The sequence below is a fragment of the Camarhynchus parvulus genome, chromosome 1 (assembly GCF_901933205.1).
Source record: "Camarhynchus parvulus chromosome 1, STF_HiC, whole genome shotgun sequence".
Taxonomy (NCBI): domain Eukaryota; kingdom Metazoa; phylum Chordata; class Aves; order Passeriformes; family Thraupidae; genus Camarhynchus; species Camarhynchus parvulus.
The window spans coordinates 13,872,610-13,886,858 of record NC_044571.1 but is presented as its reverse complement, the minus strand read 5'-3'; the positions used below and the strand labels follow the sequence as shown (position 1 = coordinate 13,886,858).

At 36.8% G+C, this 14,249-nt stretch overlaps 1 protein-coding gene across 6 annotated transcripts in view; it reads right to left on the bottom strand.

Annotated features, from left to right (window-relative positions):
* Positions 1-693: 693 nt before the first annotated feature.
* The window catches only part of KLHL15 (kelch like family member 15), a 28,969-nt gene continuing 15,413 nt past the window's right edge, over positions 694-14,249 (bottom strand). For 4 of the 6 annotated variants that reach the window (XM_030943974.1, XM_030943993.1, XM_030944001.1 and 1 more), the window contains one exon: positions 6,892-8,001. In XM_030943974.1, coding sequence (XP_030799834.1) covers positions 6,892-8,001 — 1,110 coding nt within the window. Of the gene's footprint in view, positions 8,002-14,249 lie in introns of all 6 variants that reach the window. The other 2 variants (XM_030943956.1, XM_030943964.1) reach the window with 2 other exon arrangements.

The window sequence follows — 14,249 nt, the reverse complement described above, 5'->3', positions numbered from 1 at the left end:
AATGTGAGAGCTCTTAGTGAAATAATGGGAACTTTGTTGGAGATGCCTGATGAACTACAGAGGTGCTAACAAGTAAAGTCAGGCATTGTGACATCTTAGAAAGAAGGTATTGCCAAAAATTCAACCTGGCTCACTGAGAAGGGAAATTAAAAAGGCAAATGAAAAGAAATGTAAGTAATATTTACAGTGTGACAAGACTGTAATCTTCTACTGTATCAGTCTAATGCATTTAGTCTCCTTCTGAACTCAAAATGGGGACATATTACAATTAAAAGTGGCTCTTCCTCCCTTTAATTCATCCACAGCATTCTCCCATTAAACAGTACACTGTGTAGGATGAAGAAGTTACTAAAAAAGGAGAGGAAGGAGGAGGGGGTGGGGAAAGTTACTTTATGCAAATGAAGTTTAAAGTAATTTGAATTATTAAAATAAAATTAAAATGCTATTTTAGAACTCAATATGGAAAAAAATAAAGACATCACAGTTATTTTCAAATATTCTTGACAATCTATTCAGACTTTTAAACCAGGGCTTTGATCTGAGAGAGAGACTTGACAAAATAGTGACAGAGAAAGAAAAAGTGTGGCAGTGGACTGACAGGAAGGCTTTCATCAGACTGCTCGAGAAAATAGGATTATAACCTATTTTACCTGCCCTCCCACCCTGCTCCTCCTCCCTGGTACTGAATGCGGATCTGACACTTGAATCCTGAAATGAAGCTTCCCCCTCCTGTTACAGGCAATGTTAAGCAGTATAACCTGGCCCTGTGGCACTCTGAGCTCCAGGGGTGTGATGCACACCTGGTCTGGGAGCCCCAGAGCAGGGAACCGCTCTCCTGGCTGCTGACAGCACCAAAGGCTGCCCTGGCTGTTCACCCTCAGCAGTTTGAATTCACAACTCCACACCAGGGGACAAATGTAACAACCAAGTAATCTCCAAACATTCATTCAAGCCTGAAATGCAGAGTAAACAGGTGAACACACTGCAGCAATTAAGACTGGGAAGACACTGAAAAGCAGCTAGAGAGAAGAGCTTGAAGTTGCTCATATAAGCACATCCAACTTGATGGGACAACTTCAACAAAATCTTACATAGACATTGCAGCAAGACAGTTTTGAAGAGCTGTTTAACTGAGTCATCTCTGAAGTCCTGGAGAAGATAATCCAGGGCCACTACATTTTTGAGTACTACAAAGTTTACACAAGAGTATTTAAAGATTAAAAATATTTTATTTACACTTTTCTTTATACACATTTTATACATTTTTTTTTTCAGTTTGAAACCCAAACAGAGCACATATGCAAGTCTGAGCATACTGTATCCATAGCAAGGGAAAATTACTTTCTGCCAAAAAAAAAGGACAAGAAAAAATGCTTTAAAACAGTTAAAAAGAGGCAATTCTTAAATTATTTAGATAAGTTTATAGCAGTCCAAGGGTAATCATTAGACAGGTAATCCAAATGTATATATGAGGACATATACATATAATTTTGATTTTCTATAGGAAAAGTATTTCCAATAGCTAGACACAAACACAGTACAGTTTGAAAATAACTTTTCCTGTTAACTTATCAAATACATTCTTTTCAATACAAACAATCTGACATTGTACACTGGAATTGTGGGATATTATAGTGGAATTGCAATCTCCAGCATATAATAATTTATTTTAGAAAGATCTACAAAAATAACAATATATAGGGAAAAATATTTAACATAAAAACATAATTCACTCTTCCCTTCACCTGCTCCAACACTGACATAAAAGTTAGGTGGGTCCCTCTGAGGTAATAAAAGCCCCCCTAAATATAGCTAACTTTACAGTCCTACAGAGCATTTCATTTCCTAGACTTACAGTAAGATTTTTCTACCATAACCATAAATAAAAACTATCTGCAAATAGAAATTATTTTCCCCTAGCTACCAACATAATATTAATCCAATAAGTATTTAAAATTGATTTTTGAAAGCTATTTTTAAAAGATTACATAAATTGAACTTAGAGAAGTGTAAAAAAATTAGTAGAGGGACACACAGGAAAGCTGTGCTCAAAACAAATTAGTTTTTCCACCACCTGCCACATACAACTATGTTTTATGAAGTTTACCCACACAAAATAGAAATTTTCAAGTTACTCACCAACTTTCAAAAATAGAATACAGATGCAAAAGTAGTCATTAGCATTTATTTTAAGCAGCTTTTAGTTGTTTAACAAACATGAAAATCTCAGACTGTTAGCTACAGGACACCAGCAAGCTCTGTCTAAACAGATAATGTGTTTTCCAGTTATGTTCTTTCCCACTCTCCTTTGGTAAACCCCGCCATGTGTGACAGATGATTTTTCAAGTAACTTCACCAGCTAGATATGTATTTTTTTATTAGCAGGAGAGCAGGAAGGATGTTTTCTTTGATGACCCCAACCCTATAAACTCTTAAGCACAGGCTTAGTAACACATGTGCTTACATGTTTTCCTTCAAGTACCTTAGAGTTTTCTGTTTCTTTGTATTGGACTGTTCACATACGTGAAAGTCCACATCTGAAGTGTTAAAAGAATCTGGGGCCCAATTCACTGTTTATTTTTTTAAGAAAAAGTATATTAAAAAGGCAAAATACCTCTACAAATGCAACTACTTCTAAAAAGACTGACATATGCAGGCTGACACAAACTACAAGTTTATTTTAAAGAACTGTTGGTGTCTCCCCACAGTGCTTACTCTCCCTTTGCTAAAGAATGGACATCATGAGTTAAGCAATGGGGTTTTTACCTCAGTTTCAATTTGCACCTGCTGAATTTTATCTTTGTTTCTTGAGTGCCAAGTGAAGCTTCATCCCTGACACAAGAAGGTACCGTATTATCAGCATGAAAAAATGCAGCACTTGGGATTCTAAGGCAGGAGGGCCTAAAGAATCAATAGCTGCAAAGCTCAGGAACCAGGGAAGTGTTGCAGTCAAACCCTCAGAGCTAGTTCTAACAGGACTGCTATCATACTGCAGGAAGTAGGGCATCCACATTTTTCAAAAGTAACATAAAAGCATGCTGCCAGGTAGCTCATATGCTGCCACTTGCTAGCAGCGCTTTCTGAAACAGCAGGACCTCTGTAAAACCAAGGTCTGCCTTCTTCCAGCTGAATTCATGGGTAAAGTTTCTTTTTGTCAGCTGATGCCTCCCCACAATGAAACTACCAACACTCTGTGGCAGAAAGTGAGCTATTTTTTCCTTATGCTGTACTTATAAAAAAAAAATCTGTCCCTTAAAACCAGACTTAGGAGCATGTGAAATGGGAACTGGCAGTATCCGGTCCCTTTACAGGAACACTGTGCTTTTTGTCCATTGTCTTGTCTGAAAAGAAAATTTCTTCCTGAAGTTGGTTGCTAAATTAAGAAATGAAGCTGATATATTTTTTCTGTATATGTGAAAAAAACCCCTAGATTGTAACTCACTATGTCCACCTTCCTAAAAAAAGGCAAGTACATTTGCTTTTCAAAGCAAGTCATATGTTGAATTTTAAATATGTGGGTGACTTTAGACTTGCTGGTATTCCATTTTGGCATGGGAATAGAAGTACCTCCCCAAATCTAATAACCAAAGATCGTAACTTAGCTATTCCTTGACAAATGAGAGGCATTTAAATGTTTTTTAAAACCCATCTTAATCTGACCATAATGCTCAAAATTTGATAGTATAATAGGCAATTCTTATTACCCATCTTAGGTTTGTTCCTATTCAGGTACTAAATTATCTGGAGCTAAATACTAAGAACAAACATAAAAAAATCAATTTTAAAAAATCCCTCCAAGTAACCAAAGTAACTGTCTCAAAAGTTCCATTATGTTATAAAGGAGAAGAGAAGCTAATTTTTATATTTCAGGTCTGAAACAACGAAAGCACAGTAGATATGTAAACTGACAAAACATTCTCACGTATCCCCACCATTCTAATCCCAAGCAAATTCCAAGCATTCCAAATGCTGGAAAGCTTACAGCCAGCCTCTCAATGGAGACACAGCTTCAGGGAAGCTGAAACCAACAGTTCAATTATAATTTCACTGAACAATTACTACTACAATCCTAAACAAGACCTTCCAGAACTGGGCACCTGAAGATAAACATGAGCTTAAAAGCAAGAGCACCAAAACCCATCTGGTTCATTTTTCAAGTGTCAGCACTCACCAATGACTTTAGTGGCAGTTGCTGAGTGCACAGAGCTTCTAAAGGTGCTTAAATGCAGACTCAAAAATGTAACTTGAGACACCCCTATCCTTACCATTACTTTTAATAAAGTCCCGGCCATGTCTCTAGGACATCTGACTCCTGAACACCAGATATCCAGAGCCAGGGCTGCTCCCCACACTGGCACTGGCCCCACACAAAGTGAAGTGCTCTACTCTATGTAACGTGCCCTTGACAGCTGCCTCATATAGAATTAGCTTGCTGCCCCATTAAGAAATGAGCTGGTGACAAAAAAAGAAATAGTAACAAAAGCACCAAACAAACCAACAAAAAAAACCAACCCCAACAAACAAACAAAAATCCCCCAACCTGTTTTTTTTTCTCTTGTTCCCCAATATTCCATGAACTATGTACAGTCAGCACACAGCCAGCACCTACCAGAGTCAGTTTATCTCTCCCCACGTAAGGTGATGTTCACGTCTCACAGGGAAACTGAGGTTTTAGTGTAAGCCACATTTATTTTTAAGTTAGGCTATCAAGAAAGTAAATTAGATTTCTAATTCAGTAAACTGAATTCTTATTAAAAAAGACAAATTTAGCTGCAAACTAGTCTGCATCAGAAGGCTGAATATCAGTATTTGGTCCAGCCCCTTCTGGTGTACATAACTTATCACTACAGCTATGATGGCAAACATTCCCTCCTTCTTTTAAAACATATGAAGATACTCGATTAATAAATCATTTCTAACAATAAACAAACCCTAAAAAATCTGCTGATTTGCCATATAGCTCCAAATACATTTCAACCCAGAACATAATTCCTACAAAGATCCAGGAACACAACATGAGAAGTTTTACACATTGTTTTAACTTCTATTATTTGAGATTTCATTTACACAACTAGATGTTATTTTTAACATAGAAAATTTAGGGTGATTTTGGTCCCTTTGTAAGTGCATTCTTTTGAACTCCCTGAGTATTGTACATTCCTTTTCTATAGTGAATTCTGACTGGAAGATGCTGAGTAAAGTGGTTTTGAATTGCTGCATATAAAGTCTGTTGCTTAAAATGAAACACAGCAGCATAAGATTTTACAAAATCTGCAGCTCATGTTTCAGCATCTGAACTACATGTGAGCCTTCAGCTTCACCAGATCGCTCCTGTGGGTTCTAGAAGTGGCTAATTTACATCCACAAAGATAATCCAAATGCATTTACTGTTATTATTTATGTCTTGGCAGATAATTCTTATCAACCTACTGTCATTTATACCAGCAAGTTAACACCATGGAATAGTCAAAGCCCTCTTGGACCAGCCATCTCTATTCAGGCACTCCAAGGTCAGTAGCCATAGCTGTGTAGGTTTTTATAAAAGAAACAGAAATTATACTAACAAACCAATCACCTAACTCCACATTTTCCAAACACAGTAGTTCTTAACAGTTAATAATTAAATAATAATAAGATTATACCACTTCAATATGAGTACTCATATTGAAGTGTGAGTATAATAAAGTATTGACAATAAACTGTAGCATATCCAGTATCCAGTTCCAAAAATAATCGTGGTTTACAGCACGGCTGAATATTTGCTTATTGACGTTTTCAGTTTCAATGAAAAAAGAAAACTGGGCAGCACATTGAAACCAAAAAGAAATTCAGGTAAAATGAGTTTACTTTTTAAAAAATAATTTATAAAATAACAAATAAGCAACAGTTCATTATGTAGCAACAATATAAAGAGTTTAAGGTTACTGGATCAATCAGTATATACTAAAGATACTTTTATACCAAATGAGGCTTCCAGTTTCACTCAAGAACTTTGAACTATTTAGCTCATGAAAGAATACCCTAAATTCAACAGATATGGCTGAATCTGTGCACTAGTTAAAATATAATATTGTAACTGCACATAAAAAGATGCATTTATATACAGTTTTTACAGTGTATGCACATGTGTGTATACATTTTTTTACTCAGCAACAAACACAACACAGACAATAGAAGGCAGCATAGAAATAGTGTTTTGAATGTAAAAATGCTTTGTTTTCAATTTAGTAGAAAATGTGTAATTTGCATTTTGGCAGACTTACTGGTACAGCCATACAAAACCAGGAAAAGGGTCATGCAAAAGGGTTAAAATTCTTTTCCAAAGTAAATAAGGGAAAACAAAAACACCTAGTAGATTTGAGAGTACTTTGCAGTTAATAGGAAAAGCATCTAAAAGACAACATAAAATACAGAAATGGTTGGCTTTTACTTTATACCTCGCTGTACCCAAGTACAGGTGATGAGCTGTATTTTGATGCTCAATAAAAAATGAAAATAACATCTTTCTTCTCTTCCTTTCACAAATATTTTTGTCAAACTCAACTTATTTCAAAAGCACAGTGGTAAAATGGCCATTAAAAAAACAGAACAGACTGTGGACATAAAATGTTATCAAAAAAAAGCAGACTCAAAAATATACTTTTTCTCATACTTACAATTACATTTATTAAAAAAAAAAAACAAACAACAAAGCTTTCACAAGGTCAGACCAACTATCACCTTTTCTAATAAACTTGGTAAGTACACTGCCTGTACATCCTGTTTCTCTTGAGAATTGAACCATTGTTCTTATACACAAGGAAATGTCTCTGCAGGAATTCAACTGGTTTGTAATTTTTTCCAACAAATTAGTATAGCTCTTTTGTATTTGACTGGGTTGTTCCTTCTGTTTTAGCTGCAACGTCTAACATGCTCCAAAACATACTCAGGGAAGTGCAGGCTGCAGACCTGTAAGCCATCCAGCTTGCATGGCATCCTTGGATACTCATCTTCTTTCCATTTGTTTTCCTCTGGATCAAAAGTGAGAATTGAATCACTGTAATGACCATTGTAACAAAGGCCTCCAAGAACCATTATCTGCTTGTCCAAAACAGCTACACCATGACCACTCCTACCTATTGGCATAGAAGCCAGTATAGTCCATTGATCGGTATCGGGGTCATAAACCTCTGTAGATGGACATCCCTGAGATTCAAAGGAAGCTCTCAGGATCACACAGACACCACCAAAGACATAAAGCTTACCATTATAAGAAATCATTTTGTGAAAGCATCTGGCATAATTCATTTTGCATTTGTTCTCCCAACAGTTAGTGACCACTTGAGTTCTCCGTGTTCGCTGCTCTACCGTCCCTTCTTTACTGGGATCAAACACACACACTTGCTTAGAAGTTGAAGAGGATGTAATTCCACCAGTGATATACAACTTGTTACCAAGCACAGTCCCTTCATGTCCGTACTTATTGACTGGATAGGGATCCACAAATTCCCATTTATCTTCAGTAATGTCATAGCGTTCAGTGGAGTAAAACGTTTCATCCCTGGTTCTGCCAGCCACTGCATAAACGTACCTGCCAATCACTCCGACAGCGAACTCAGAGCGTGGCACAGACATGTCTGCCATTCGTAACCAAGTGTTCTGTCTTGGGTCATACCTAAACACTTTGGATGAAGCATGGAACTCGCCATCTGGCCCCAGTTCTTCCCCACCTAATAAGAACACGAAGTTATTTACAATGGCAAGGCAGTCTGGTCGTAAAGGTACTTGAGGACCCTCTAGTTCCCACCAGACCCTCGGTTTGTGCAAGAGAAGAATTTTACTGTTTACCATACTGTGTCCTATCATTCCTCTAAATACTGCAGTCTGGGGTTTGGCAGAACGAATTTTGTTCGATTTCATTTCCATCAAAGGCTGTTGGTGAACGCTATGAAAGTAATTCATGGCTTGGTCAACCTCATGTCGCAGCTGCCGGGAGTATCGGTAAAACTCTGATGTTTTTACCTATGAATACATTTAAAAGATATTAAAATTCTGACCAAGAGAAACAATCCAGAAAACCTAAATCACTATATGTCATTAGAAGATTATTTTACTTTGTTTCATTCAGGCAGTCTTGAGAGCAATTGCATTTATGCATGAAGGTTCAAACTGATGTATTGTTATCCAAAATCCAGAAGGCAATTTAGTGATTAAGAGCAGTGACTAACATTTTCAGCAGAATAATCACATGCAGAATTTATGCTGGAATTAGGCACAACTGAAATCCCCAAGTCTAAGAGTCATTATTTCTTCTCCTGAAAACAGCTTCTGTTCATCTTCTGCTTAATCGATAAAGTACCCAAATTAAAAATTCCATCTTTTCTTGGGTTTCAACGACATTCTACACACCCATCCTGTGGTTACCAAGGTCTACTCTAGTCTGTTTTTTTTCTGAATTCTCACAAATGAAGCCTGAGCTCTCAATGATAGGTTCTGCTAACAGGGCTATTTAATTGCCATGGGGTGGGAAGGGAAGGTACTCAACTGCCTTCCTTCAGAATATGTGCTTGCATCACCATGGTTTATGGTTTCCCTCTGTGAGTCTCCACGTTAACACATGCCTTTAACACAAGAAGGAAACATCTCCACCTATAATCCTTTGGTTGTGCATTTCTTTGGCAAATTGCAGAGGCAGGTTTGAACTTCCACTTCTGAGGTGAGAGTTACAACCTAAAAGCCATCCCTACTCAGTTTATTAGAGTTACAGGGGAAAATAAGAATTCCTTCTGGGACCCTTCCTACTATCTAAGCCAATTCAAGTGCCTGACGCTGGTCCTGAGACCACTCCAAAACATATTCCTGTCTTGAACAATTTAATTAATCTAGCTCAAGGCAGTCCTCAGCTCACCGTGGGAATCTCTTCAGAGGCCTCACTCTTCCTGTACAGTCTGGTGTAACACAGCATTCTGAATCACACCTCTAAAACAAATCAAAACCTGCTAGATGTTGCCAAATCCACAAATCCTAAATCAGATTTAATCCTAAATGCCAGTTTCTTTCACATAAAATTGGATTGCTTTCAAACAGTCTAAGAGCCTTTAGTATTCACCAGCTCCAAATAAGAAGCAATGCTTGGAAAAAAAATCAGAGGCCACTCTGAAATTTCAAGTGATCACAAGGTAACACCAGGAGCTACTATTTTAAAGTATCTTTTACCTCACCTCCTCCTATCCTCTGTCCCAAAGAACAAATGCCTCAGGGGTGGTGGTATGAATTTTGACATATATGGAAAGCAATTTGGAAATTAATGTTCTTTATGTCTTGTGAATTAAGTAGCTGTTTGTTCCATAAACACATACCATTAAAATTTTGTTAGCCATCTGGTAATCATATCTTCCTTGCATAGTAATTAAGACATTCTGCTGTCAAAGAATGATTGTTTAAAAAAATCTTTTGAACTGCTATTATTGAACACAATTCACAGTTTTTGAGACAGTTTGAAACACCAGATTTCAAAAAGAAAGCCAAATACTAACCTACGATTGTAAAGCAATGTATTGCTCTAGAGTTACAGTGACTTGATGTTTTTATTTACACTTTTTCTTTCTTCCACTTTAATCTTGACAAGTTCAACTTATCTTTGTTTGAAAAAAAGAGGATGGTCACATGTAGATCATATATATTATTCTTGAAGCATTGTCCAGCCTCTTTCTGCTGTTCTTACCAGGACTGATTTGGGAGCAAAAAGGTCTAGTCAGGTATGGTACTTACAGAAAACCCACAGTAAGCCCAACTCTTCTGAGAACAACAGCTCTGTTTTCTTGTTGCAAATAAATAATATATCATACAGAGACAGACTTGCTCATATGATATTTGTTAGAATAAACCATATACCTTGCCTGACTGAAAAGACTGAACATAAATTACAGAAAATATGCTGGCAGGAAGAACCACAGCACAGAAAAATGGTGACATATAAAGGTTAAAAAAAATGAAAAAGGAAGTTAAAATAACAAAGAATCGTGCCTGGGCTACTTTGTCCTTAAAAGGAACTTTCAAATTCTAAACCAACAGGACTACTTCAGGTATTCCCAAACTGGAGCTATCCTCTTTGGAGTTCAATAAAAATATAAATTCTCTTTTTTCCACCTATATGCAGTTCAGGTTTTCATGGACAATTATGGAAGACAACAGGATCAACATGCTTACAATGTGAAGCATATCAGTAAAACCTGGCAGAGATGGACTTTTTTTTCTTTCTCCCTCAGCATTTACAACTCTGTTATTAGATCTAGAAATTGGAATGCCAGCCAGAAACAGGAATTAAAATAAGCCTACAACCTCATCACTGTACTCCTCCACACAGCCTAAGTCTCACCCCATGAGAGCATGCCAAAGGAAACAAGGAGTATCTCTAATTCCAGAGAGAGACCCTCAAGACCAGGGAATCAATCTATTAGTTTACTACTGCTTATCTTGACAAAGGCACTCATGTCAAAGCAAAGGCTCAAGCTCTTACCTTAAATAAAGAAGACATGATGGAGCAAATGCAACTCCAGTTATTAATACCCCTCTGTGACTGCAGTTATGGGGAAACTTCGACAAGCACAAGTTGGAAGAGCTGAACATGAAAATACACAAGCACTAGCAATTCCTACAATATGCAGAAAAAAAATCCCGCAAAACAAGAGCGATGAACCAACACTTCTGGGAAGAAAAGGTAACTACAGCAGTCCTAGACTTGGCTGTCAAGGAAAAATATCCCTGTTTTTAACCATCCACCTTCCACCAGCATAACCTCTGCCATACAGGAGCAGTACCTCTCCTGAGGCTCAAATGATGAATGTTAGGATATGCCTATAGGAAAGTACAGACTGCTCACACTTGCTTAATGGAAATGAAAACAAAGCAAATGTAGGTCATTTGACCCACTTTCAGTCACACATTATGAAATGTTCCAGAAATATTTGAAAGCCCTGTTCAGCCCCTAGTAAGAAAAACCCTCTGCCTACACTTTCAAGTAATTTTACAGTAATTGTCATTACTTGTGTATATAATCAAAAAAGAGAGGCATTAAAATTTAGGTGGTTTGGTATTAAAACAACTCTAAGTTGTGAATGTCAGCAGATGAACGCCCATGGCCTTTTGCAGGAACTTCTATCTGACACCCAAAACATGCAGAAGGAGAGCCCTCAGCCTTCAAAAGCAAGCTCTGCCACTACCTGTAAGTAGCAACAAGGAGTTGATCAGCAAATATCAAAGTGCTTATCAACAGACCAATTTTCCTGTTAGGTTCAAATGGAGAAGCTCTGGAAGGAATGTGTCCACCATAAACAACACTCAAACACACGGATTTCAGCAGAACAGGTGGAAATGTACAGCAATTGTCAGGAACCCTGAAGTAAAACAAATGTGCATTCATAAAGAGTACATCATCAACTGTGAATTGATAAAAATATATAAATGCTTCAAAGCATTTTTGAAGTTTTTCTTTAAACTGTTCTGTTATCTTGCTGAAGGGTTTCAAAGTCATTTTAAGTTGGACTTCCTTAACAACCCCAGTCATACCTGTTAAAAAAGGAATTTAATCCAACTGCTAGAACTTTGCTCATGTGATTTTCTTTACATTCTTTACATTCTTTCCAATTATTTCTTTAATTTTCTGGAGAAAACCCTCTTAAAGAGGTCATACTGGGACAAAACCTAATGTAAGAGTTTCCACAAGATCTCCAGAGATGGAGAATAGGAACTATCTCAGTGTATGAACTACCAGTGGTTCACAGTCAGTCTTTCTGCTACATAGACTGAGAACAGCATAAACAAAATCAAATGTGTTATTCCATAATAAAAGATGTAAAAATAATTAAAAGCATCCATCCCTCTACTTGCCCTCTGGGGCATCCCTCCAATGCATTTGAGCTTTAATGCATTTCCTCTTCTTCATTTTAAACCAGTGAAACACTCCATAAAAAGTGCTGGCTTTCCAAGTCAATGCAGTGATTAATCATTGCCTTTTTTTCTGCTGTATTGAATTCATGCTTTTCTAGTTGTAGCAGCTATGGAAGTCTCAGAATCTTCCATTTATATTATATGAAGAAGTAAAACAAAAAATTAAGCCATTACTTTCTAATTTGAAAAGTTATCTCCATAAAAGATCAGCTGTGTCCCACATTATGTTCATCAGCTTTCCCCCTCCCCAAAACCAATTATGCTAATTAATAAGCTGCAGGAAGAGCAATGAAATGCAAGGTAAGTGTTCTGTAACACGTTTGACTTCAGTATACAGACTTTAAAAAAAAATTCCTCATACAACCATTTACAGCCACTGCTCTATCTGTATTCTTGTTACTTAGGTTTATAAGAAAAAGCTTTAAAAATCAGAAAAAAGGCTTCTTTTGAACTGTCCAAACTAAACAGCTATCAGTTGTGCACCTGGTAACTGAATTTTAGTATGTTATTAAATGGGGTGGCTATTAACTTGCTTCCTTCGGTAGAACTGGTAAAAAACTGCAAAGACAAACAAAAACAAAAGCACAGAAAAATCCCAATGGCTCATAATGTCACTTTATCATCTCTTGTCATGTAAACAGAGGATTGTTTTAAAGATTCCCACTTATTGTGTTTATGTTTTCTAAGCCTGCCATTTCTGAATATGTGATGCAACTCAAACCCAGCTACTAAGAGTACAGAAGCAATGCTCCACCTTTCCAATGAACAATGATGGCATCTGTATCACATTTCTAATAAACAAATTCTTACTTGAAACAAAACCCTAAAGTTATCTTACTAGAGATTAACCTGAATCAAAACTGAAAATCCATAAACTCCACTAACAAGGATCCTTATTATTTTCACATCTATTTATCTCTGGCCATATTCTAATCACAATTATAAGGTGGTATGAGAACTGCTCAGTACCAGTGAAAGGCTTTGAAGGGCTATTCTGCAAGAACAGAAATCACTTAAGTGTTTTCAGCCTAACCACAGAAAGGCACAGCCTCTGTGCAGCAAGGACAATGCCCTCAAATCGATTACTCAGCTGTTCCTTTTTAGAAGCTTTTTAGAAGGAAAGAGAAATTGTCAAAATCAAGCTGGAGTCTAACTCAATCTAACCTCTCCAATGAGAGTGGAATCAAAAATCTATATGCCACAATTAAGAAGCTCTGCATGTAATAAATACTGCTAGCAAATCTATTCACATCAACAGTACCTTAACACCCAAAAATACTGAGCACAGCACCTATTTACAGTAAGAGGGGCCCCTAACTTCATCCACACTTCTTATTCTACACTTCAGCAAACCAAGTTGTGTAAGTAGATACATACGTATTACTATAAATGGAGGTAAATGGGAAAAAAATTCAACACACTTACGAAAGGTAAAATCACAGTAACATAAAATTACAATGACATCTTCTTAAAAATTATTATTTTCTAGGAACAGGACAGCAGATATTCAAAGATAATGTGCTATTGATCCTACCTCTACAACAGAAGCTCATGAACCTAATGATCAGTAAGTATTTGATTCAAGCTAGCAATTAATAAGCATGAGCTAGTCATAATAAACCTTACAGGCTGGACATAAAAAATTTCTGGCCTTTAAGGATATAGATTTTGAAACAACATGTCAATCTGAGTAGTACACAGAAACTAAATGGAGCTTAAACAGTATATTTCAGGGAAATCATGACATGGTTGCCTCCAGTAACAAGGAGATTAACTCAGTGATCCAGGTGAAAGGCACTCCAACTCCTATCTCCCAACTTCCTCAAGACTTACAGAGCCATGGATATGTTTAGTAAAAAAGGAAAGCACATGGATATATCACATGGATAATATCACATGGATAGTGAAACTTGTGCTTTTCCCCAAATACTTTGCCTTTACTTTCTAACTACTCTCTAAATCCTTACTTGATTTATATACCCATTTTTTCCCATACATCTACATGTACTTTAAGGGCTGAGGAACAAAAGGAGTACCAACTCATAGTTCAGAAGCCATTCTTCCAGGACATTCTGTAGTAAGCAAACATGTTCTACCTCCACTTTAAATGCACTTCAGCCTCCAGGTATTAATCTAGACTCACTGATTTAATTTTTAAATTGTACATCTCTCCAAAAAAAATGATGTAAGGAACAGAATGGCTTAAGAGGACAAAAGTATCCTTACCACAACTTGCACAGTTAAGTTATATATGTTATTTATATCCTACAGTGAAAGGCATCTGAGAAATGGGTATTAAAAAGATTACACTACAGTACATA